The sequence below is a fragment of the Neodiprion pinetum genome, chromosome 3 (genome assembly GCF_021155775.2).
Source record: "Neodiprion pinetum isolate iyNeoPine1 chromosome 3, iyNeoPine1.2, whole genome shotgun sequence".
In the NCBI taxonomy this organism is placed as follows: Eukaryota; Metazoa; Arthropoda; class Insecta; order Hymenoptera; family Diprionidae; genus Neodiprion; species Neodiprion pinetum.
Window position 1 is genome coordinate 28,932,079 of NC_060234.1, and position 25,875 is coordinate 28,957,953.

A 25,875-nucleotide genomic window follows, 5' to 3' on the forward strand; every position below is an offset into this window, starting at 1 on the left:
AGTAATTGTAGCTGATCTTCGTGTATAGTATTACTTTTATCCAAGTAGGTTTTTTCTTTATCTATTTTTATCCCGCTGTTATACCTGCAGAAGTTACGTATGGCAATTTGCAATTGTGCGGACTGTATTCGTGATACATATATGTAACGCATTACGTGATTTGTATACAAGCAGTTCTGGAGAAATGAGCTGCGCATTTCAACAAATGACCGAACGCTGCAACGGAGCTAAAGAACTTCACTTTCGGCCCGATGTGTCGAGATTTTAGCACAAGCGGTTCAACGAGAGTAAAAATTATTGCATCATCCGCCACGCTGCCGCAATTATTACACGCATTTTTATATAATCTTATACAATTGAATCTACGTTTAAGCGTTTAAATTTTTGCGAGTAACTGTCACGTTCTCACTTTACACAACGTCGGTCAAATTCATCGATCGGAAAGAGTGAGGAAACGCGATGGATAAGAAATAAATCAAAATTTTTGGACCACTCCTTTGGGTGTTTCATTCGACTGTTATTACACCGTCATGGTATTGGTAAAATCCAAGTATACGGAATTGAGTTACGTATGCTTTTTAGGTATGTTGAAAGGTGAGTCCCCTAATTATAATTTCACTTTCGTTAAGGACGTATCGGAAATCGTTGACTATCGGAGACGTCGGAGATATGCTGCTGAATGAGAAAGCAGGACGATTTTCAAGTGGTACATTACAGACATCCCCGATGTCACTCGGTATCACAGCCTCATTCCACAGCGACTAATTCAGTCGGAATATCTAGGCTTGCGATATTTTTAACAATGTTAAATTTCGAACAACGACAATGGAGTTAAACTTCATTGCGGGCACTGAAATTTCGCATGTTTTTTCTCACGCTTCACAGCCTCGCCGCATGTAACGGCGTAATCGCGACATTTGAGAAATTTCACGACCATAGAGAGAAAGGAATCGTGGGCAGATCAGCACGTTCAGAATTATATTCTTTGCTGCAAACTCAACGATACGTTTCTCATTACATTTATATATATTTAAGAACGATCGTGAACCACGACGAGAATCCATGTGTCGGGATAAAGTCGAGATTCAGCCCCGAGGCCATAACGAGATAGGAATTGTTCCTGGAGGGTGCAAGGTCGTCCGATTCAAGCCAACATCCCGACTGAAACACGACTCTGAAAAACCGTAGAAAGTGAAACCAGAATTTAAGAAGCCGGCGAAGAAGGCTGCGCAGTACAGCCGCCAATAATACCGGTTTGAAAAGAAAGTTTTGGGATAGACCGTCGTCGCCGACGTGACTCTTGGACGAGCGTTGTGTTGGTTAGGCACCGGCACCTCTTGACCATTCGTAACTCCCGACTAAGCTTATCAATGATAATGCTAATCCACCTTTAAATGTGTGTTACGGGGTACTCGTGTTCGTGCTGCGCATTTACGTCGGACTTGTTTTACATTAGAAACGTTTCGGAGGAACGCCCCGCCCTCGCGATATTTATATTAAAATTTTGTATATTAGTATATACCGAGATGTACATTATTGCACAATCGTTTCAACGACACCGATTTAAGAATTTTTTTATTATTATTGCTTGTTTGAATAACGAACTGATTTTCTCAAATATTTCAAACTTTCAGAAATGGAGATACGATCACGAATCGGATCGTTGTTCATTATAACAGCGCATAGGACACAAAAACAACTTGTTATTCTACGAAAGAGTACGTGATGAAGGAAATTATCTTGACGTCAGGTGTTTGTTGTCAGTAACTTTGAACTGATATTTGTGTCAAAAATTAATTCCCGGAATCATAATAATTATTGTGCTTTACATCGACGACGCACCACAATTGCAGTTCGTTTCAGGATGCGTTCGATCAATATTAATAACGAAATGGTGCGGAGATCGTTGCGTAATCAAGCACATCTAAGAGTAAGTAAAATTAATCCCCGATTACGAATCGTTTGGCAAGTTCAGCTTGGCAAAACATTTTTCCAAACTTTGGAACGCGATTAGACACGACTAGAAATATTTTTTTCAACAATTTATAATTAGTCGGAATAGCATTGGAAGTATTGTTCCTAGTTGGATCGTAGATAGGTACCGAAAACCACAACCATCAAATTAAACAGGAAACACTTGTTATACCCAGGTTGGTAGATATGTTGGCGATCGGCGGGTTGGTAAAACGAGAAGTATAATAGTAAATAGTTGAACAAATATTTCATGACATGATTATTGGTAGGCCCGTAAAAGTGCATCCTTAGAATTGAAAAGTCCTTCACGCTTAGCGTTAGACCTTGGATGTTGATTCGAGCTTACTTAACAGGTTTGCCCGCGGATTGGTTCCTCTTCACAACCAAATGTCAAACAAAGATTCAAGTACATTATCAGGAAATACGGAGTTCCATTACCAAAAATCTGTGATCGCTGACCTGTAGCGTATATTGTTTGTTAACCCTCAAAAGCTGGAGTTGTACTATTAAAATAACCCGTTTGTATTATTACCACGTGTTCAATTTACTCAACCGGTATTATTCTTGATGCACGGATAGCAATGTTCACGTCCGCGTGTCACATCCTCAATGTCCTCTGCCCCTAGATGTTAGGTGCACTCTACAGTTTATTACAAATTGTTTCATACTATTTCTTTACTTCGTGCAATGTTTTATTTTCTCCAACCGCTTGAGGAAATTTTTCTGGATATTTTTACTTCGAACCGCTTGCACGGTTTGTCCCTTTCTCTTCCTTCATTGTAGAACGAAGTAGTATCGATGATAATCTAGGTAAATCGCCTTTGTATGTGTCCGTCAAAGGCATCTTTTAAATATTTTCCAAGGATTAAGTAAATGCCTAAAAATACCGTCGCACAAAAACATCGATAGTGATATAGACATTGAAGAGACACGAAGATAAAGAAATGATAATTAGTTATTTCCATTACTATAGAAAAAATTACAAGTATCGTTATACTCTCCGTTAATACCGCGTGCAGTTTCTACTACGAGTTTATTAATGTTTTATTGCACCTAAGAAAAGTCGTAATAACAATTAGTAATGCAGTAAGCTGAATCAGTGTCTGACGTAAGAAGCAGAGTTGTGGCAATTCATATCATTGCAAAGCCTATAACAGCACCTACGACATTAGGTAACGCTAGATGTATTAATACTTTCATAGGTTGTACGGATTGAATTGGCAGGCTTACGTCGAGACATTGACGCAGAAAAGGATTTATGGCTAAACTACACGGGAGTATTGTTGCATCGTAAAATGCACCCCCGGAGCAGGTTTCCACTGTATAGAAGGAAATTTCACAAGTAAATTTCATGTAATTTAAAACGCACTAGACGGATTTTCTGCCGTGAGGAAGCGACGAAACGTTTATAATACCGTATCATCAACCGCCGTATATTGCGAAATACATTTTCCAGGAAATTGACAGACGACTGTATGAAAGACATATCGACTAATGTAAGAGAGTCACGCAAATTATACCGTATACAAACATTTATCCGGTCTTTTCACGTGGAACCGCGCTCGGAGAGGTGAAAAGTTTAATACCTCTAGTTTTTTTCCTTTTTGTATTAAATATGTTTTTTGATATTTGTTTATCTATGTTTCTTTTTCGGACCGTGATAGTTTACGCAAAAAGACTTGTCGTGCAACGAGCAACAATGAGGAGACGATTAATTATTCGGGAAAACCTGAAGAAAGATTAGGATATAAATGGAGGGAGAAAGAGCATAGTCATGGTTCTTCTGACAGGTTGCGTTTGATCAGCCGAACAGCGATTTTATAAGACGGATACATACCGTCGCTAAAGTGGGGGGTCAATTTTTACTTCCAAAAGGCGACGTTCATTCGTTACATAGAAGTAAGAATTTCTTGCCTTCTGAGAAGAGCTGGCCGATATTCGTGCAGTTTTAGGGGGTCGGTGTAATCATGGGTAGAAAACAGCTAACAATCTCCATGTCGCAATACAAGTATCGACTTGTGTGACACACAACGCAAACGGAGTATTTTTATAAGAAAACTGATTATTCAATTTTAAAAGAGATATACTCATTGAATCATTCCAATGTAAGGGATTTTGTATCTTTCCCATGGATCAGAATTGACTGTCCATAGATCGAAAAGTCAATATATCGCGCTGCACTGCACTGAGAAAAGAGTTTATTTATTGTTAACAAACGTATATTTGGATACGATGAAATAAATCTTTTGTTATTATTACCAAACTTTAGTTGAGCCAAGTATGATTTGTCAACTATTAACAAATTTCTATCGACCATTATTTGGCTCAGCTGAAATTTGATAATAATAACAAAACATTTAACTCGCCATATTCAAATATACGTTCGTTAACGGCGAGTAAACTCTTTTCTCGACGTGTTCTTCTTAATTTGGCACGTATCATACGCATCGAGGATGTTGCTCGGAGGTTTGGGAACATTAATCACCGCACTGACTATTGAAATTCGAATGAATGCTATCCGCCTGACACAAGCCGACGAAGAGATACGCAAGCAGGGCATTTCTCCAACCACACAGATACTCAATACTTTTCGTACCGTTTAGACCGGCTTATTTCGTTACGGCGTTGCTAAAGAAGACGTTATTATACGTACATAAACACCTTGAAGTGTGTCAAGTTGCGGACTCGGTGTGCAAAGAAGAACACGGAAAAAATATTACCGGTCAAATATCAAGTATCGTATAGATACAGATACGCATGCACGGGAATGGGTCACGTAACAATATAACGGCTAATGTAAAATTCAAAATCCTGTCTTTTTCGTCCGTCTAATGTTTAATTTAGCACCTCCGGGACGTTTGATTAATCCGTGCATCAGCATAGGTATAGGTATAGGTATAATTGTTAATTATGTACCCTTGGAGATGTAACGGTGCAGGCGATTTGAATATAACTTGCAAGACAATCGTCGATGGCATGCGATGCATCCGAGGCTAGGAAAGTAAATTTAGTCAACTATTAAACCGCTAGTTGGTATGAGTTTTGAGTTTTCACCGTCCCCCTCCAGAACCCAGAGGTGCCTTTCTTTGCGGAGGCAAAGCCGGCTGAAACTGACTAAAGCGAAGCATTTCTCCGCGCGCATCTAGTTAGCCGTCCGCAGTTTACCGCCAAACGTCCCGCGAAAAGGAACCGTTAAAAATATTCGAAAAACAGATCGAACCTTTTCGAAAGGATTGAAAAATAATTAAACATTTTTATTGTAAATCGTCAATAAATTCGATTAACCTCTGCGCAATTAATCGTTATAATTCATTAATACGTAAGTTTGATCTACTCGACTTGTCGATACTTGACTCTGCGTGTGCGAAAGCCCTCTAAAATCGTGCTTTTCCAAAGATAAAATTGAAAAATTGAACAAGATCGTAATTCTGTACGTTCGCATGGATTCTTTACGTTCAATGATAAAAAATCGAATCGATACTCGGTGATTAAATACCACATACCAAATGTGTCTTAGTATTTATCGAACGTGTGAATAAACCATTAAACTAGGAAATAAACAAACAGCGAGTGCAGGTGAAGTAAGAAAGGTATCGTGTTGGATGGGAATAAATCAACAACGCGCATCGCACGCAACAATTACAAATATGCAAATAATACTCGATATTAATTAACCATGAAATAGCAAGAGCGATACGGATCGGTAAAGGAATAAAAAAAAAGAAGAATAAACGACGGTAATTAGGCGCGATAACATCTCAGAAAATGTCGGGAAAAAGTTGTGTGAAAATGAATCTATTAATAGCCGTCGCCTGTGCGATAATAATCGGCAAGATTGACGCCCAAGACAGCCTTCTAAAGTTGGAATCCCCTTTAGTTCTGGACTCAAAGGACATCGAATCCTCGGTGCACAAAACGCGGAGCCTTCCGCAACCGGAAGAAGCCTTGCGCGGAAATTGGTCGACGCTCCAGGAGGATTTGGACGTGTTTAACACTCGATGGCTCGCGGAAAATTGGATCGAGGGAAAATACCCGGTTTCATCCGAGTGCTCGAAGGACGTGACGCGGTTCGTTGACGGGTTGAAGCGGAAGGATTTATGGGCGAGAAAGAGTGAGTCTTTGATAAAATCAATTGAACCAACGGACCGATCAATTCCGCGATCCGCGTATTCTAATTTATTCGCCCATCAGATTCGTTATTATACCTGCTGCAGCCTCGCATAACACCTTGCGCAACGTGGCACGAAATTTATGCAAATTATTTATTCCATAAATCCCGTTCCTCCTCTCGTTCAAGTTACGTGACGCAAGTCTTTCTCATTTCGACATTTTACGAGTTATTCTCGCAGCTACTTCCGTTTATTTATCATCGATGATAAAAATGAAGGAAATGAAGGAAATTTCCTCGATCACTCATCTTCGGACGTTTAATATCGGTAATTTTAATCATCAACATTTGCATTAATCCCGACTTTTTTCAACGGCATTCTGACGAATAAATTTGAATACTATTATCCGTGTGCTGCTTGCGAGAACATTTTTCACCAGATAGACAATCGCGTTGGGTATTATACGCGATTATAATAATGCGGAAGTATTTTTCCGACAAATATTAGACAAAGAATTTGCAACTTAATTCTGGCAAACACGCGTCGAGTAAAGATTGCGAAACGATTCGTCTCAAGTCTCGAGGTGGCGCAAGAACACGGACAAATTTATTGTACCAATAGAAAGTTCAGCTGCAGGAGCAACGCGTTGTTCTGACTCGCTTGATTCGACGGTTGAAGTTTTACACGAATCGGATACGCGTATAGATCTTTATTTGGTAGTTTTCAACATTACGTGAGGTAGGTACGAAGGTATCAAGGCTGCGGAAGGAGCCCCTAATATTCGGATGAAAGTTAAATCGACAACTTTTACTCGATGGTGGAAAGAATGGGGCTTGAAACAAAGCGTTGCGAGCATGAATAATAATCGTCGTTGTTGCTTGGCGAATCTGATGTGAGATTTCTGAAGAAATAGAAATCATTCGATGCTCAAAAATAATCTTCGCTCCGTGGAGAAAACGTTTGATCATCCCAAATGCAACGATTGATTTTCTAACAGGATTTTCTGTCCGACACGAACGACACTGTTACTACTTATGCTTCGTCATTATACGCAATGAGACTTCGGAAAGGTAACCGAAGAAAGTATATCTGTCGAATAATGAAAAATTGTTCAGGAATCATGACTGATTTGTCGGTTGCGTGGATGGAATGCAATACTTGTTAACGAAACGAGTGAATTTCGACAATCGCGGAGAAAACACCGACAAACGCGACCCGAGTCACGAGTCATTTTATCGATTTGACAAACTTTCTTCGGCGATAAATTGGAATAAAAGCAAGACTGCTTGACCCAATTAGCCTTGAAATAAGCAATCTGACGATAATTTGGCAAACGCGAAGAATCGATGTGCCGCGTAGTTTGTTTTCATTGCAACAAACATCGGTTTTTCGGTCGGTTGGTTTCTCAGGAAGACCCGAAGCCTTCGCCTCGAGCTGCTTTCAACGCTCGATACGGTTTCACTCGGTTCTCACGTAGCTCGGTGGTGAAACAATGGGACAAATATCTCCCGGGGCATCCCGGATTTTCTTGCCAGCCAACCGGATTCCCAACAAACGCGCTTCTCCTGCATTGGCGTAAAGAAGGTACACACAACAGCCGCATCCGAGTCTCACTTTCGACCATTTTACACGTTCTTGGGTCAATGCCACCGCTCCTAACGAGTGTTTTCCTCGTTATTGCGAGCTGGATTTTGTCGGTTAATTGTCAGATTGGGGCTAAACACCAGCTGCGGAATTACCGCTGGTCGCTAAAAATTACAGAGTTCGCTTTCAAGATCCTCTTAATTACCCCCCGACTCAACATTCATCCGCGTTCCCATGGTATTAAACACCAAAGGTCCCCGTGACATCATGTTGCAACTGCATCGCGAGTTCACTTCCTGGTGCGATGCAGTGAAATAATTCAGTGAAAGTATATAAATAATCATCTCACGGTGCGGTATCTTCATCTGGGTTATTATGCCTGCACGACTGGCGTATTTCTCAAGGCGCAATAAGTCAAATCCTGCGTAGCTCGAGTTTTCTTCGAAAATACCAATACGTCAGACTGGCTCCCCGCGAGTTGAAAATTCTCCGAAACTTTCTACTCTGAGTGCCGGAGCACTCGGTCCAGACCGTGTATTACCTCCGGTAGTCGCTGCGCCAGGTGGGATACGGAGCCACTTTTCTTTGGCTTCATTGGCGATTGGATAACTATCTGAATGTCCGGTTTCAAGGCCGTAGAGAGTTTGCAAGATTCCACGATCGAAGCGTCTAGTAAATATGATAGGGCGGGGATTGCTGTATGAGGTGTCTACGTGCTCTTAGAAATTTTCACACTCGTTGGATCGATCACCAATTCATATCACGGAGCAACTGTATGCGCGTCATTTCAAATCAAGGTTACAGTCAATAGTGACGATATTCCACCTCGATGCAATCTCTGGAGTGTCGCAATTTAGCGAATTGACAACAATTGTACCGATTCAATAATCCGCACAGTCGTATTCGGTAAAACAATCACGATTTCCATTTCCAATTTTACTTTCAATCCGTTTGTAATATATATATATATATATATATATATATATATATACCCTATTAAACAATCTTAAAAACTTGAGTACTGGATCCTTCTCACTGACAATGAACAACCCATAAGCAGATATTCGCTTCAAAAATTTTAAATGTCCAGACGAAGCCCAACAATTTCAGGTTCTCTGTTCCTCAAGTGTTCATAAAAAATACGAGTGTCTGCGGGAGTTTCAGAGAGTTATTCGTATTTGCGCGTGAACTATACGAAGCATTACGTCCCAAATTTTAGGTAGGATCTTTAGTCCTGTTACATAAAATTATCGCCAGAGGGTATTTGCGGGTTTTTTTTTCGGTGACTCTGCACTTCAGTATTATATCACGAGCTAAAACATCACGCAATTATTCGCATCGTTAATGTACCTTCTCATTTCTCCTTGTCAATTTTTTTCTCCACCTTCTCCTATCTTCAATTTTTTTTTTTTTTTTTTTTATACAACCAAGATTAATGGCACAATACCGCTGACCTGACAGCTTGAAGTACTTGGACACGTCTGATGCGGTCTCAAAATTTCATACCTCTCGAGTTTCCCGCACCAGCACACTTTCCACTAATTTTTCTTCACACGTCCACGGAAATAATCCAACCTGTTCCTAATTGTTACTACACTCACGGTCGTAGACGCAGCATGATCCTAGAGCGGTAAAAACGTGAGAAAGTATTTCAGTAAGAACGTCTCAATTACTCCGGAACAAACAATGCTCGTTAACCGCTCAACGCGCGGTCAACGTTAAGCGTACTTGTTAGATGAAACGAAGGTCTTTCAAATTTATCTTGCGGACGTATGGAAGGTATACTCGCGCGTTACCAGGATAGAAAAGTCATTCAATGACCTAGGCCTTTCTACGGGTCAATTGTTTGATCGTTGAAAACATATAAGACGAATACTTCATTTGCTCATCTTTCCGGCGACGTGACGTAACGAAAATTTGATCGCAGGTACGACAGACATGACGGGCTTTGCAATTTTCGCTAATACAACGTGCGAAATCTCGAAACTCAAGTTAAAAATGACGCGACGGTATTCGCGCGTGGATCTTGAAAGTTACGACACAGATACTCAACTCTCGATTATACAACGCTGTGTTAACGAGTGCAGGCAGGTTACGTTTCATCCGCTTTCCTGTAGCTTGTAACAGGTGAGATGTTCGGTGAAAATACGCTTCTCACGTCGATCCAAAGATCGATTGATCTGTACGCGGTGCACGATTCCTGACCAAAAATTCTTGAATAACACAATCTCTCGCAATATGTGATTTACGAATGACTGCGGTGAAATAGAAAGTATCCCTGTTGATATTGTTATGTTTATCATTGTTACCATTATTATTGTCGTTATTAGGCTAAACCACTTCGGATCTCGGTAATCGTCTGTTTGTACGACACGACCAACAGCATCTCCTACAGTCACGTAAGAGTACGTTTCATGATAAGCAGTGCATCCAAAAGTGTTACGACTCTACAGGCACTTGAATCGCAGCGGTTTCCAACTGACAATTACAGAGCAATGTTCGAACCTCGTACTCCGTGACGTTGTTGCAAAGTCACGCGCGTCAAAAGGCGCTTAGTTTAAATAGCCGGTTGTACGAATCACGTAACACCCTTCTTAGATTGACACGTGGAATACAAAAAAAAAAAATTAAAACTTAATAACAGAAATGTTCTCCAGATGAATTGCATCATCGAGAAACAGGTACTGAAATTCTACTCAATCGCCGTGATTTATTACATATCTACATTCTGTTCACTTTGGTATTTGAAAGGTCTAGGTTCGATTTCAAATCCTGACCCGTATTATGCCATGCAAAAAATAACTAAATGAAATAAAAAATTGACAAGTAAGAGAATAGTAAACAATCGTCTTATGCTATATCCCATGTCACGAATGTTGTTATTTATAATCGAATATTAATTCGACTTGTCAGTAGGACACGCTGCACGCTATATAACGCACAAGCGTGTTGCGCACAGGCATATAGCGAAGGTAAAAGCAAACCGTAAAGCCTCGGAAGTCAAAGTAGGAAGGATCACTTTCGCTGGTTCCAAAGCGTGTTTTGGTTACGAAAATTCGACAGTCCGGTCCGAGCCACGAATCGTTCACTCGTTTGCTATACCCGCACACGCGGGCACCCTTACCTAACAGTAATTAACCAATGAGCATGCCTGCGCAGAGTATTCTGAGAGGTCTACCTACCGAGAGTGCTGACTCTGACCCAAATAGCTCATCGAGCATAGATACTTGTTATTGAATCGAAATTCATCTTACACAACAGAACCGCACTGCGTTATGCAGCTTTCTCCCTATCCTTGAGACGTATTCGAGTAGGTATTTGGATGTTTTCAGGAATGCGATTATATTGCTTGGGATCTGAAAAACGGCCTTCCGCGGCATACTGAAAGAGTTGTTGCAAAACAGGTGTCGGTAAAAGTTTTAGCAGTCTATACTGGTTAATCGGCTTTTCGCTTATTCGATGTCAACTGACAGCTCATTATGGTCTCGCAATATGTGCGCGCGGCATGTCGTTCTAAGGCCTCAGGGCCTGCTGAGCACATGCTGTGCAACAATATATAGGTGTGGTGGGAAAACTTGGTGACCACCTTAAAAATGTAACACATTCGTACATAAGTACGCGTTCGGGTTTGTACGTGAAACGAGATAGCGGAGCGTGATGATTTCGGTTATGAAGTCGCTGCGCATAACAGGCATTGCCATTCGCATATTATGTCAAAACCCATTCAGTAATATGCTTTCTTAATCCATGGTGGGAACGGGGCGAGGCTTCTGCTGCTCAGGCTGACGGCAGCAATTACACGAGTTCTGCCGTTTTTCCTCACTTTGAATATTGCAGCTCCTCTGTGTTATTTCACCATCGCTTCAATGCTTCCTGAAAGTTCTGCAGGACACGAATTATGCAAGAGTAATGGTTCCGCGATATTACCGGAGATAATCGCAATGTGGGTGTCGCGCGTTGTAGGTATACTGCGATCCGGATACGATACAGAACAAAGTGGTCAACATGGTTAACACATGGCAACAAAGTTGGCAAGAAAGCCGTTCTCTTTTCAAATCACTTTCCCTGACCATAACAACCGCTGACTCGACGCGATATTACGGCACAAAAAGAATCACCACAACGACGCTGCTTGTCTCCAGGTTGGAAATAACGAGGGCAAAATCGGCGCTAGCCGACTTTCGGTCGTTATTATTCACTGTTTCATTGACACTAGTTAATTCAGGCACCAGACGAGTCTAAACATTCAAGTTATTCATCGATACTTGAACTCATACTTGAAACAAAATCGTGCAGTGTTCAAATTTCTTATCGTGGAAAAAAGTATTCTTTAAAAAAACCCATACTTTAGGACTAGTTAAACAAAACATCACAAGTATTGGACAAATTTTTTTCTTTCCTACAGTTGTTCGTAGTGTTGACCGGATCCGAAAGCATTCCGTCACGAAAATAATTGGAGTATCCCATGCTTTCCGAAGAAATGATAGTCAAATATTATTTACATCGACGCAAGACTCGATCGTCTTAAAAATATCGAACAATGGTTGAAGAAAGTACGAGTCTGAGACGTCAGTTTTTTAATGAATGCGGAAGAACTTGGCTCGTGTGGCTTCACCGGATAACGAAAGAATCCCGGAAAGTGATAATCTGTCTGTGAACTTCGCGGACAATTAGCCTCGGCAATGGCCATAAGAGAAACACGGTAGATCAAAGTGGCAGCGTTGCGACTGGGTCACCACTATGGTTATGAGGCGGGTAACTGAGGATTACGACGATGGCGTGGCAAGATTACGATAAACCGGTTGAGAGGTGTGGATTCCGAAACGTGGATAGAAAAGCGAAGAATGCAGTTTCTTTGCAATCAAGATTCCAGCACACTCACCATAGCGGTCCGATCCAATTATGAGCGGCTATTCCCGCGACGTATGGGCATTGCATTGCATCGAACCATGCCAAGTTGAAAATAAGGACTAGTGAGCCGCGTGTTGCTGAACTTGACTTTGAATCGAAGTTCAAGACGCCGACAATGACACAACTCTTACAGAATCCATTGTCATTCTAATTTCATTGTAATATATGTATGTACCTCGGCTAAATCTGATCTGGACCAATACGCCTTACATGCATAATAATAGACACCTAGCTCCTCGCTAGTCCTTGGACGAATTTCGTATCTCACGCGTACGAAATGACTCGACGTACGAACCGTTCTCTGACTCACTGGTGACGAATTTCTTCATGGATGAGCAGTGAGCACACACCTGGAACTGATTAAAAAATACCCGCCGCTTTCACTCCCTGCATTTTCCGATGTTGCGTAAACTCTCGACGAAATATGACCTTGGTATCGTTGTGAAGGAAACGCTAATATCAACTTAGCACTGTTTCTAAACGCATTTGTAACCATTAGACGCACAATTAGATAGTCACAAATTATTCAAAAGGCCAAGATCCATGCACGTACAAATTCAGTTTATCATCTTTAAACCAATGTTACGCTCAGTGATGAATTGCTCGCGCACACGGATTCATCTGATGTTAACCCGCATTCCGGAGGCTGCACGGATACTCGTTAGTTGGAACTCTGACCATAACAGATTTAAACGTGCTTCTTACCCCGTATAAATTTGCAATTAAAGTAAGATACTATTGTTCCAACCGCCTGTAGTATTCACAAAGGATTCTTCCATGCAGCCTACTGGCACGCCTTCGGTACGCCCAGCAGAACTGGTTCTTCAAGGGACGATAGTACTGGTGCAACTTCCTCTATGGTGCAATAACAAAATCGAACCGTGTAGCCGAAAAAGGGAACCGTAGATATACACGAAAAAGCGGACAAAACCAAAGACCAATGCCACAAGTTACCTACCAAGTCATACCTTTCGGTTGAAAAGAAAAAAAGATTACAAGATGATAAGTTATACTTATGATGAAAATGTAATTATCAAAAATGTGCCATTTATCATATTCGAAGGAATGAATAATTTATGAATTCAAATGGCATGCTTCAGACTTTGGAGACGGTTTTGTCGTATCTGTCATTTGGCAACGAGTGACCAAACGCGATTCGTAATATCCACGGCAGAAAGTGTAATTTTGAAATATTATCCGGTTGAATTGCGACTGTTTTTTGAGACCCACATAAGACCGGATTCCGTTTCATGTTATTGCTTGCCTCCACGCTGGCGCGGGAGATACTCGAGGCCGAAGTTTGATGCCATCCGCGATGAGGTAACACTTTCTATTCGGGAAGTAAGAAAAGTTATCTAACCGCTGCCCACCGGACCCGACACTATTCAAGCATCTTCAAAGAGAAGCGACTCGCGTCGCGTTCCGAGATGAAATAACCACTCATTACAATTGTCTGCGTATAACGAAAGGCTTGCGTACTTGCTTGCTTTGTAATTTTTAGTTCGTTCCCCAAACTGAAATCGAGGTTGGACTTGATTAAATGAATCAAATCGGTCATACTTTCACAACAGGATTTTTCCTTGCCTGTCATCCAGAAATTGCAGATCCTGTATAACTTTTGATACGATATCCTTGAAAAATTTTTGATAAGCCTGAATTCATACGACCGTTTGAATCGAATAAGGTGTGAAACATGCGCGACTAGTTCCAATCATCTATCCTTCTTCAACAAGCATCTTTGATTCTTTGTATTAGAAAAAAAAAAGATATAATTTTAAGACTTGAACACGTTTCGTTTCAGTGGACGATGCGTCTGGAAGATTTGCAAACAGTTTCTACTGGGGGAATTCTTACTTCATGGGATCAGCAACGGAGTGTAGCTTTATCGGGATGGACTACAACAAGGGTAACCAACAGTTCACGACAGCCGCGAACGAGGTTCGTGAATTTACCTCCGAACCAAGAAAGAAAAAAAACTACGGACTGAGCGGAGCCGGTCTCCTTTCGCCCACCATCTCCGATATCCCACCATTCAAAATTGGCTTCTACATGATCAAGATCAACGTGAACGGATCCGTTAGTCCAGTGGTAGGTGCTTCCTTTCGATTCGATAGAATGCTTGTAATTGTTCTGGAACTAGAGCTGCCCAATCATCTGTGCAAAAAATGTTGACTAGAGTACACTAGCACTTTGTCACGTTGCTACCACTAAGTCGCGTCTACGAATACTTTTCAGCCGCGTAAAATTCACGTTGGAGTTTGCCTTCCGTTTTCTTGTACCTCGACCGATGTGACCGTGGTGGCAAAACTGGCGGCCAGCAAATCTGCGGCTAAACATTCCAGCATCGATAAGGTTCGAGATCAGCACAACCCGTATGATATGTTCACAGATTCCGTCTTCTGGGCACTGTTGTAAGTATTTTGGAGCCTTTTTCGCTGTACGTGTTATGTAATTCATTCTCTGTGTGATAGTGAAAGAGAGGGAGAGAGAGAGAGAGAGAGAGAGAGAGAGAGAGAGAGAGAGAGAGAGAGAGAGAGAGAGAGAGAGAGAGTTCTTGCGTTGAGAAAGTGATTGACAGAATTTTGATTAAAATCGAGTAAAGTAGTTCACTCCTCGTTCGAATGACATGCAAACTTGGCTCTCACAACTTTTTATTCAACTCAATAACCTTTCAGCGGATCGACTGTCCTCGTGATAGTCTTAATGACTACTGGTACCACTTACGATGTCTATCTGACAAAAAAGGTGAAACGTGCCACGTTGAACTACGACTTGGAGAAGCATGCAAAATTGGAACAACTATCCGGTGGAAAAATTTCAAATGGTAAGTAGAGACGGTTCCTTATTAAATTCAAGTAGTATAGAGTATTTTCGGTTATTTCATTCACACGGAATATTTTGAATCGCTAACGCCAGATAACCACAAAGGCTTGACGATCCGAAAGTTATTCATCATATGGATCACCGATATTGCACGGAGTTTGCCTACACGCGTATCTTTCCATCTTTGTGGGAAGAAACTATAAGCCGGATACTTAGTGTTAAAACAAACATATGTCGATGATGTAATACAAATTCGGTTTCATGACAATCGTCGACTTTTCGGGAAATAATTTTCGCACAGAAGAATAAATACAATAGTCGTCAATGTTATTTTGTACTATGAATGGGAATATGAAATTACTAAAACGCACTGACGTGATACGTTCAAGCGTGTATCTAATAAGTAAATGAAACTATTACTAACAAAATCTTGCCGAATTCCCAATCATCTCGAGTACGATGTGACTTTGTAAAAGACGCGACGAAGAACGTATCTAATAGAATTTGAAGTTCTATAATTGATTAAAGTTTGATTTTATTCACCGTGCCGTAATTTATCAGGATAAAATCCATCTTCTTGTTTCAGTTCCTGACCACAGTGCTAACGGCGTGACTTCAATCAACAACAACAATGACCACGAAAGCACTCCTCCCCCGCCTCCCGAGCCAGAGATATTGAGTGAGTTAATTTGCCAATCTTCGAATACGAGAAATAAATGTAATTTGGAGCGGAGAGAATGGCGAGGCTGAATGGAGAGTATATAGGTATGGGTAAAGTCTTCGATCGATCTCATCGAGAAATTTATCGACGAATTGAGCAGTGATTCTACACTGCAAAGAGGAGAGAACGCTTATGCATTGATGTAACGAGGAAAACCAGTCCGATGCAGTCGAGCGTGTAATGCAACGTTGCTGACTCAATGAGTAAAGATGTCATGCATAGTACATCCGCGTGGTTCAAGGAAATTATGCCTGAGAGAAAGGAAGAGTGCACTTTAATATTACTCTGACAAGTGGTATTCAGTAACTTATTTGAGCTTTCACTAATCTACTGCCAATAAGCTCTATGAAGCATTACCGAACTCCACAACGAAAGTGCATTAAACACATTTGAGTCAAATGAGCTTAAACGTCACGCACTATATGACCATCGTCGATTATTTTCAGTAGGGTATGAATTCCATTGTATGAAAAAATTGTTAAATTAGAATTAGTGACATTCGCGAATTTTCTGACAAAGAAATCATTAGCAACATGTATCTGTTCGCGAGGGATCCGGTCACAGTGATTTAAAAAAAATAAAATAAATTGAGTTCAATGTACGGAAAAAAATCGCGACATCACTATTGTCAACTGGTCGTACTCAATTTTCATAATTTTCCAACTGAAACTAAAACTGCAAAATTTTTCTGTATGTTTCAGGCATATTCGAGGAATTGTTGCTATCGTTTTCCATAAAGGCAAACTTACGGACGATTTGTGACAAGTCCGTAGGTAGTGACACGATAAGCACCATCCACGGTTTGAGAGCAATATCGATGGCCTGGGTGATACTTGGCCACACGTGCATCGTGGTGTTCAAATATTCGGACAACATGGAGTACCGCAAGATAGTGGAGAAGAGATTTCTCTTCCAGACGGTAACGAGCGGTGCTTTCAGCGTGGACACGTTCTTCTTCATGGGCGGCCTCCTCGTTTCCTTCCTCTACTTCAGGACCAACGCCAAAGGGGATTTGCACAGGCTGACACAAGGCACGCGAGGATTCCTCGCTGGCATGCTAAAATTCATAGGCTTCATATCTTATAGATTTTGTCGACTTACAACACCCTACATGTTCGTTCTTGGAGTTGTCGAGGTCTCGATGAAGTGGTTCAATGCCAATTCAGTTTTCGAACCGCCCACAGCTGATCACTACAACTGTCCGAATTACTGGTGGAGGAATCTGCTCTACATAAATACGCTTTTCCCCGTCGATGAAATGGTTAGCATGTGCACGATTTTTTTTTTTCTAATCGTTAAGAAATACCTTTTTCCGGCAGACGCTTTGACCAGTCGGTCCACTTGTCGTGATGAACATTGACGGTGAATTTTGAATTTCAGTGCATGCTTTGGAGTTGGTACGTCGCCGACGATACGCAGTTTTACGTCGTTGGTGCTATAATACTGATCGTAGCGACCAATCACGTCAAGATTGCTGCATTTTCGACTGCGATGTTACTCCTCAGTTCCTGGATAGTAACGGCTTACATCGCTTACACCAACAACCACATGCCAAGCTCGGACGATCCCCTCGCATTATTTGACAAAATTTACGACAAGCCTTGGACGAGGCTTGGTCCTTATTTGATTGGGATGTCCGTAGGGTATTTACTCTTCAAGACAAACTGCAAAATTACTATGTCCAAGGTTGGTCTTTGCTTTACACATATTTCACACCCACGCTGTTGTGGTTTATTCATCTTACGCGTAAAACGCTACTTGAAAAATATCGACATTCAAATAATGCCTTTCGTATTTCAGATGACGGTTACTGTGGGCTGGCTACTGTCAACAGCGTGTCTTCTCAGTTTACTCTACGGTTTGTACGAGACGGAATTGAGTCTTGCAACGGCAGCTGCTTACTCTTCCTTAAGCCACAGCGCATGGTCACTTGGACTAGCATGGATAGTCGTAGCGTGCAGCACAGGCTACGGAGGTCAGTTGACAGAATATATGAAAAATTATTTATAACTTCATGGCCTGAATCTATGCTCGCTTACAGAGACAAATTTTTAATCGATAATTGTTCAAATTGCACAATTATTCTGAAATTGGACAAAGATAAAGGAAACAAGACTTTGTTCAATTCTCAGATCTTTTTACAGAGATGGTAATAGACTCATTACTTCAAATCGTATTAACGACATTTTTAATTTTTCTTATTTAGGTTACGTCAACAGCATATTATCGGCGCCAATTCTGCACCCGTTTAGCAGAGTTACTTATTGTGCCTACCTTGTCCATCCTATCGTTATTCGACTAACAGCAATGAATCTAGACGCACCGTTTCATCTTGGGAAAGATACTGTGGTACGTAAACTCTGACGTAAATATAAAAGGGTATTAAATTCGCCTGGGTTGCATTGCACTCGGTTAAAACAAACGATTAACGTATGTAACTAACTTTTCAGTTGATAACATTCCTCGGGCAATTCGTGCTTTCGTATGCCTTGTCATTCGCGATTTCTTTGGCTTTCGAGGCTCCGGTCGTCACTATGCTGAAGATCCTGGCACCTAACAAGCGAAGAAGAATCCCACGAGTTCCTTGAATCCAAGAGTGTGTTTGATCATCGTTGAATTTTGGTGCAAAAGTGATATACGATAGTTGAGAAAATATGTGATACTCCATATTGTAATAGGAGTAACGAATGCAGTTGTATGAGAGTCAAGAGGGAAGCTTGTGTAGTTGTTTACTTCGATAAAAACCAATAGGCATAGTTTTATCATGCAGCTATTACCTATAGTCCATTTTTATCAATTGTTTAAGATATTTGTATGGAAGCATACGAGGATTTTTCGGCGAGCATTTGACGTGGGTACTAAACTATAAACGACTATATACTTGAAAATAACCAGACGTAAACTGTACCTTGGTACATTGTGGTACCTGAATCAAACACTTGCCAAGGAGTGTTTTGTTAGGATGAGATAATTAGAATTATTTCGAATGTAATTCTCTCAGACTCTCTCCGGATATCATCTCTTTTTTTTTTTTGTAAGTGAGATAATTTTCAAATATAAGTTATTTAAATTGTATCTAATACGCCCTAACGCGCTACGTCAGTATATGTTAATATTGTACACCAATATGTACCGTATTCATTAGATTTGATCTTATTATACGGCCTAATTTTTAGATACGTTTTATCTGTAGCCTGTAAATAATAAAATACAATTTCTATATAAATCGAATCACCAATTTCACTTTTAATTAACCATCAATCTGTCACCTATACGTACTTCACCTCAATTCATCAAAAACAATAAGAACCCGACAAATTTCGAACAGTTAGACGATCGCGGGTGAAAAAACAGGTAATTCAGATTTCACGAAGCCGTCAGATAAAGCTCTTCTATCTTACCGACAATCGTCAAGAGAGATGGCAATGAAATGCCAAAATTTGTTCCTTTCCCCTTCACGGGAAGTGGAACAGCTATAGATATAGGCATATAATTTCGCCTCATTCTCCTCTGCCGCCTCGATCCCCGCCGCAAATATCGACAGAGAGAGAAAGGAGTACTCGCGGCATATATCTGTCCTTTAAATGTTTGCTTCAAGCGGCTCATGAGAGCGCTCAGTCTATCTTTTATAAGTCTATGGTGCACACATCGCAACTGACGTGCCGTTGTACGGAGGAAATATTGTATGGTCGTATTTGGGCAGCGCTACAGACATTTTTCCGATATTATCAGGTAACCGTTAGTTTTTCTGGTAATACGACAAGAACATAACACCGTTTTAGCATTAGCCAACGAATGATTCAGCCACTCAGCACCCTGTTGAAAACGAGAGGAAGAGAATTCGCTTGGAATCCTGACGTCACGTCATGTCATATTCGTATCAATATTGTCTAATTCTTTTTTTCCAACTCGCTTTATAAGGTAATTGCGGTTACGCGTTTGGGATTACGTGCGTGAATGTGTCGGTTCTTTAACGCATTCCACATTCTTCCGCCAATTTCGCATTTCGGAGTACGAAGTACGTACGAGTTCGACGGTCGTAACGTCGTTTTACATTGTTCACTGAATACCTAACCACGATCAGCTCGCGGCTATGCATATATGGAAATACGCCGGATATGTAATGGATAAGATATATTGTAATTGAATGTTTAATCAAAATTTTTCTCATCCAAACTTGATGCGTATGCGTATATCATTTCACAAATTGCACTGACTTTTGACAATGCATTAAACGGTGTTTAAAAGAAAGTGCTACAACGATTCTTTTCAGCTCACTTAGCTTTTTTTCCGACATTTTTTGTTATTACTCCGAAATTGAATATCTTCAAATTTAGACACCGGTGGAAATTTGGGTTGGATTCGACTTGTACGTTTCCTACTTAGATAATATGTTACACGATCCGCTACTTCATCGATTTTGTTCAACTTTGAAAACACGTATTAAGGGTAAAAGTCTTGTGTTGATATAGGCTTTTAATCTACACCATATATGTTTTTTAGAGGTATTTCGATGAGTAAATTCTACAGCTTGCAGCTTATAAATATTCTAATCAACAGTCACGTATTTTAAGTATAATATATTGACAGAAAAGCATTACATCGATTGATATATGCCATAAAAATTTTTTCTGGCCACCAGTGGAAGATGCAGAAAAATTACATGGATTTAGAAATGTTTTACATGGAAAAACAATTATTAAATTAATAATAACAACGATAATAATCGATTTACAGAATTGACGTATAATTAATAAATATGGCGGAGCCTGCGCTATCAGGAGATAGTCTAATTCAACTTGAAGTACGTCTTTGCCAATATCTGTATGTCGGGAAAGAATACCCAAATTATCAACCAGGCAATTGGTTTTTTCACAATTATTATGAAGAAGGTCGCGTTCAGTCCATAAAAAAAATAGCCGAAACACAGAACCCATTGGTAGCAATCGACTTGATTAAAAAGGTGCATAGTTTATATCTGTTAATCAATGTTTTTCTAATTATTTCTTAGACACAACGGGAATACTGATTATTGAGCTACATATGAATACTCGTTTATCTCTAGTCATTTTCCTTTTCAGGCTTTTGAAAGAAAACTGGTACAAAATTCAGAAACTTTGATATTTGCACTGGCAGTATGTGCCAGACAAACTGAGAACGAGAGTCTGCGCCACGCTGCCTACAATGCGATAAAAACAATTTGTACAACACCGCAACATTTCATTCTGTTCGTCAAGTTTGCTTCTCAAATAGCCAAGAGCGCACCGGAACCGAAACACGGTTGGGGTGCCGGATGGCGAAAAGCTGTAAATGAGTGGTACTTGTCCAAAGATGCACTTGATTTAGCGAAGTGTGTTACCGGATGCAAAGGCAGATATGGCTGGACTCACAAGGATATTGTGAAATTATCTCATCCCAAAACAGACGATATTGGTAATTTGAATCAATCCACACTATTCAGGTTCATTTATATTACAATTGAGTTTCATACTTGTTAGAATAGTGCCAACAGCTTTGGTCCTTTTGAGACTAAACAAGCAATAATCGAATGCTCTCAGTATCATGCATGAATAATTAATGTATCAACTTTGTATGTAAAACAGCAAAGAAGGCTGTTCTGAAGTACGTATTGTTCGGGTTGAAAGAAACGATAAAAGATTTTGGCGATAAACCGGAAGCTGCCGAAGTGATTGAGTATATTCAAAAAATTGAAAATTTTAAACATTGCGAAGATCAAGTATTGGCTGGCAGATTGCTAGAACTTCATAATCTTACATTGGATCATGTCCCTGGGCATTTACTGAAATCTGAAGAGGTAACTTTCGCAGACATTAATTTGGAATGTTAATAAAACTGGGAATAAAGTATTGACATGCCAATCGATATAATCAGGTATGGAATTCATTGATACCAACAATGAATATAACCATGCTGCTTCACAATCTCCAAAGAATGCACAACATTGGAATACTAGAACCAACTGGCGCGGCAGTCGATAAAGTAGTTGATGAAATCTGCAACCAAGAGAAGCTACTCAAGGAAAAGATTCACCCAGCTCTGGTTCTGATCACAATTAAGAATTACGAAAAATCTGGCCCGTATGTAATCTGATATGTTTTGTATGCTAGTCACAAATTTAACTAACAGATTTTTTGTAACCAATTTTTTTGTTCTCTATCAGAGCTTTATCGTACGAAAAACAGAAGGCCAGAAAAGCCAAAGCAAGATCAGTGATTCCACCGCCAAAACCTACAAGAAAAATTATTGAAGCTCTTTACAAAACACTTGGATATTCGTTTAATGTAAGTTGTATAATTCTGTCACATCATTGCTCATCAGGGAAACGCAGATTGATGCTTTATTATTATCTCCATCTTAGAGTCTGGCACCAACGGGTCTTCGATATATGATTACAATAGATATGAGCAAAGCTATGCAAGACAATTCTGCATGGCGGTGTGGAAATCTCAGCTCAGCAGAAGCAGGATGTCTGATAGCACTGTGCCTTCTTCGGAGTGAGAACAATGTAACAGTGGCAACTTTCAAAAATATTGGTGTTCATATTGTATATTTGAATAAAAATGCATCATTGGGACAAATTGTGAAGAAAATGAAGCAAATGCCAACAGGGGAGGTTAACTTGGAAAAGCCAATGATTTGGGCAGCTCAAAAAAGTGAAGAAATCGACGTATTTATAAACGTAGTCGACGTTGTTGACAAAAGATGTGGGAATGGAGCGAGAACTGACAACCCTAGGAAAGCTATCAAAGAGTATCGAAGCAAAATGGAGCTAAAAAATGCAAAGTAAGTGCTTGTCACACATGACATATAAAATTCTATCATTTCACCAATTTACTCATTTCTGACATTCATTATAGATTAGTAACCTGTGCGATGACAACTGCACAAATGGTACCTCATAGCGATGACGACAAAAACACTCTCACTATCTGTGGATTCGATGAGAATGTCCCAAAAATTATCGAAGCTTTTGCAAGGTCCCTGTTTTAATTTGCAACAATATCCTTCTAACCTAACCTTTTCTAACAGCCACAAATGTCTCAACACCAACCAAAGAGAAAAAAGGAAAAATACAATGTACATCAGGAACAAGAGACGTACGCAAATTGGCTATAATACATCAGTGTGTTACAAGTTATAAAATTACAAATCACCCTGGAGAATGAGAATGGCATTCAATCACGAGAGGTTAGTCAGTTGCATTTTGCAGCTGTTGGAAATGAAGTTATATTTTTCATCTTCCAATTCTTAATCTTTATCTGTCCTGCACATACAATACCTAACAATTTATTATTGTGACATTAGAAATACTTGTATAATTTTGTTCTTTCAAGGTCCAAAATTTTCTACGCACTTCATACTATCGATTTTAATTTGTGTCTGGAGTTTTCAAGGTTCTTAATTATCTTGTATACATTATTTGCTTATAGCTGGACAGAAACATTTGTGGCAGATAGCAGTAGAATCAAGAATTATTTTAGAAGTGATTCCGTGTTTTCTATTTCGTACAATATGAATGATGAAGAGTATCAATATGTGAAAAAGTTCGAAGATATATCTATGTAAAGATTATAATTAAAATGGGGAAAAAAAGATATTATCTGGAAAAAGTGAAGTTGGCCATGGTTTCAAATGATATGATAATCGGAGTAATTGATGCTGCATAGTTTAATGATAGAGAGACTAAATAATTACTACAACTGCCTAAGATGTCTTTTACTTTAACGTAGAGTGTCGACAACCCACACAGACTGACCTTTTTGATAAAGCTCTGATTATTTATCGATTTATTAGCCGCATTTAGATCATTTTATGAATATATTATTCTAGATTTAATGTGACTCGGGTCGACACGGGAGAAATATATAAATCACGACTTAATTACCACTAATACGATAATACAAAAAAAATTAACAATTGTCGAGACATTTACCATACATGGAATTCGTTTCTCGAATAGAATTTGAATATCTCGTTGCTATTAAGAGCATCTTTATGGGAAAAACGTCAAAGTACATGAACACAAATGGCTTAATACATATTGGTCATATTGTGTTTCGCTGTAACGTCTACACCATTCTGTGTCATCGTGGTATGTTTCTTTAAAAGTCGAGCAAAAAAAAATATCAACGGGTCCTACTAAATTTTATCTATTTTATCTAAATTTACCATGACAAATTAGAAATCTATAAAGTTCTAACTTAGCACGTGATTAACAGTGGTGAAAAAAAATGGACACTCTCTATTTAATAAATATAATAGAAAAATAAAATATGCGTTATTTTGCACTGTGAATCTTTAACACTAAGTTGATACCACTATTAGATAATGATTTTATGTGATTACAATTAAGAATAAGGCGTGTATTCTTTTAAGAAGAAATTTTTTTTTTTTTCTCCTTATGCTTAATGTCATTCTGCATATCGCATGTTGATGCATTTTTATTGTTGCTTTTTTTTTATGAGTTCGAAACATTTTGATTTCAAGCTAGTAGTCAAACGCAGCAGAGTATTTAGGCTTACGATTGTACAGTATGCTTGATACGCATAATAATACTCAAAAATTATACATTGTAATAATAATTTTGCTTCAATTTGATCTTGGTTTTGGTTATGGGTTTGTGGTTTTTTGATATACTTTTAGTGTGTAATAACTAGGGCCTGGATTGATACGTGAATATATATTTTTTACTAAATCATTTTTATTTCTTATTTGGTTTTCTACATAAAGTAAGATGTTTGGAGCCAGAAAATGCAGTTTCTATTTTTTATATTTTTTTCCCCCATATTTTAGGTTTTTTAAGTTTATATTATACGTACATGTTTTATAATTTGTAATACACATTTACCCAGGCTCTAGTAATAACTATTACGAATGCATAATGAATTAGAAATTCGCACACTCCCGGTTTACACCAGTTGATAGAAAATGTGAAAAAAAAGTGGAAAGAAAGAGAATAAATAAAGATGAAAAATTTTCTCTGTGATATGCATTTAACCCCAAAGAGTGTAAGCTTACAATTTTTAGTGTAATTTTTACTGTTATTTCATATTTGCCATATCCAAAGTAACGAGAAGTAAACACTGAATATCCCTTATACTTATATACTGTGATATAAAATCCACTGTTATTGTTGAAACTAGAAAAATGAATAAATAAATCGGGAGTGTGCTAAGCTACACCTAATTTGTTAATTAGTCTTAAATGATATAGTATAAACGATTTTATTGATAATCAATAAAAGCACGGGATAAAGCTTTGTTCAATAACGAATATTATATCGCTATCATCATTTTTTCAACTATCGAATTTAATGTATTAACTCATATTTTCCTTTTTTTACTCTGAAATTTTCTTCTCTATAAAATTGTCAATGTATAATATACAATATTTTTAGGTGATTTTACTTTTATTCTTCTCATAAAATCTGAATTTAGGTTAAAAGTAATATAATATTCGTCAGAAGAAAACAGTATTTTTTTATATTCCAAAATTTATGAATTTGGTGAGATCTATTTATTCACGTGCACTAAGTTACGTTGTGTTAAAATGAGGGTCCGTTTTTACAGCAAACGTGAAAACAGCATTAAAGAATAAAAAAATTAAAAAAAAAAAATCAATAAATGCGAAAAATATGTATGATAAGAACGTACACTACAAATGATAATGGATGTTAGGTAGATTTCACAGAATCATGTATGAACTAATTAAGTATAAAGTCCGTTAAAAATT

General features: G+C 39.0%; 2 protein-coding genes across 7 annotated transcripts; both read left to right on the plus strand.

Annotated features, from left to right (window-relative positions):
- Nucleotides 1-5,122: 5,122 nt before the first annotated feature.
- Nucleotides 5,123-19,328, plus strand: LOC124214922 (nose resistant to fluoxetine protein 6). Its single transcript, XM_046617678.2, has 10 exons — nt 5,123-6,085; nt 14,380-14,666; nt 14,814-14,989; nt 15,254-15,402; nt 15,988-16,080; nt 16,824-17,383; nt 17,503-17,808; nt 17,923-18,097; nt 18,329-18,471; nt 18,573-19,328. The coding sequence occupies exons 1-10, from the start codon at nt 5,740-5,742 to the stop codon at nt 18,708-18,710; spliced, it is 2,373 nt and encodes a 790-aa protein (XP_046473634.1). The 5' UTR covers nt 5,123-5,739; the 3' UTR covers nt 18,711-19,328.
- Nucleotides 19,329-19,752: 424 nt separating this feature from the next.
- On the plus strand, nt 19,753-25,811 carry LOC124214929 (RNA-binding protein RO60). Of its 6 annotated transcripts, XR_011176623.1 has the most exons (9): nt 19,753-19,854; nt 20,860-21,085; nt 21,204-21,555; nt 21,726-21,937; nt 22,015-22,220; nt 22,304-22,424; nt 22,502-22,926; nt 23,001-23,331; nt 23,574-25,811. XR_011176623.1 is itself a non-coding variant. In XM_046617691.2 (8 exons), the coding sequence occupies exons 2-8, from the start codon at nt 20,882-20,884 to the stop codon at nt 23,131-23,133; spliced, it is 1,653 nt and encodes a 550-aa protein (XP_046473647.1). In that variant the 5' UTR covers nt 19,753-19,854; nt 20,860-20,881; the 3' UTR covers nt 23,134-25,811. The 6 variants fall into 6 exon arrangements, 5 of the variants coding, with proteins under 5 accessions (XP_046473647.1, XP_068990411.1, XP_046473648.1 ...); XM_046617691.2 differs by having other exon boundaries at nt 23,001-25,811; XM_069134310.1 differs by lacking the exon at nt 19,753-19,854 and adding an exon at nt 19,868-20,140 and having other exon boundaries at nt 23,001-25,811.
- Nucleotides 25,812-25,875: the final 64 nt, after the last annotated feature.

Excerpts from the sequence above, each read along its gene's own strand:
- LOC124214922 (XM_046617678.2), top strand. The coding sequence starts at position 5,740 with ATGTCGGGAAAAAGTTGTGTGAAAATGAATCTATTAATAGCCGTCGCC. Across the intron at positions 15,403-15,987 it reads CGGTGGAAAAATTTCAAATG|TTCCTGACCACAGTGCTAAC; the intron begins GTAAGTAGAGAC and ends TTCTTGTTTCAG. Across the intron at positions 18,472-18,572 it reads ATCTTGGGAAAGATACTGTG|TTGATAACATTCCTCGGGCA; the intron begins GTACGTAAACTC and ends CTAACTTTTCAG.
- LOC124214929 (XM_046617691.2), top strand. The coding sequence starts at position 20,882 with ATGGCGGAGCCTGCGCTATCAGGAGATAGTCTAATTCAACTTGAAGTA. Across the intron at positions 22,425-22,501 it reads CACTTGGATATTCGTTTAAT|AGTCTGGCACCAACGGGTCT; the intron begins GTAAGTTGTATA and ends TCTCCATCTTAG. Across the intron at positions 22,927-23,000 it reads ATGGAGCTAAAAAATGCAAA|ATTAGTAACCTGTGCGATGA; the intron begins GTAAGTGCTTGT and ends CATTCATTATAG.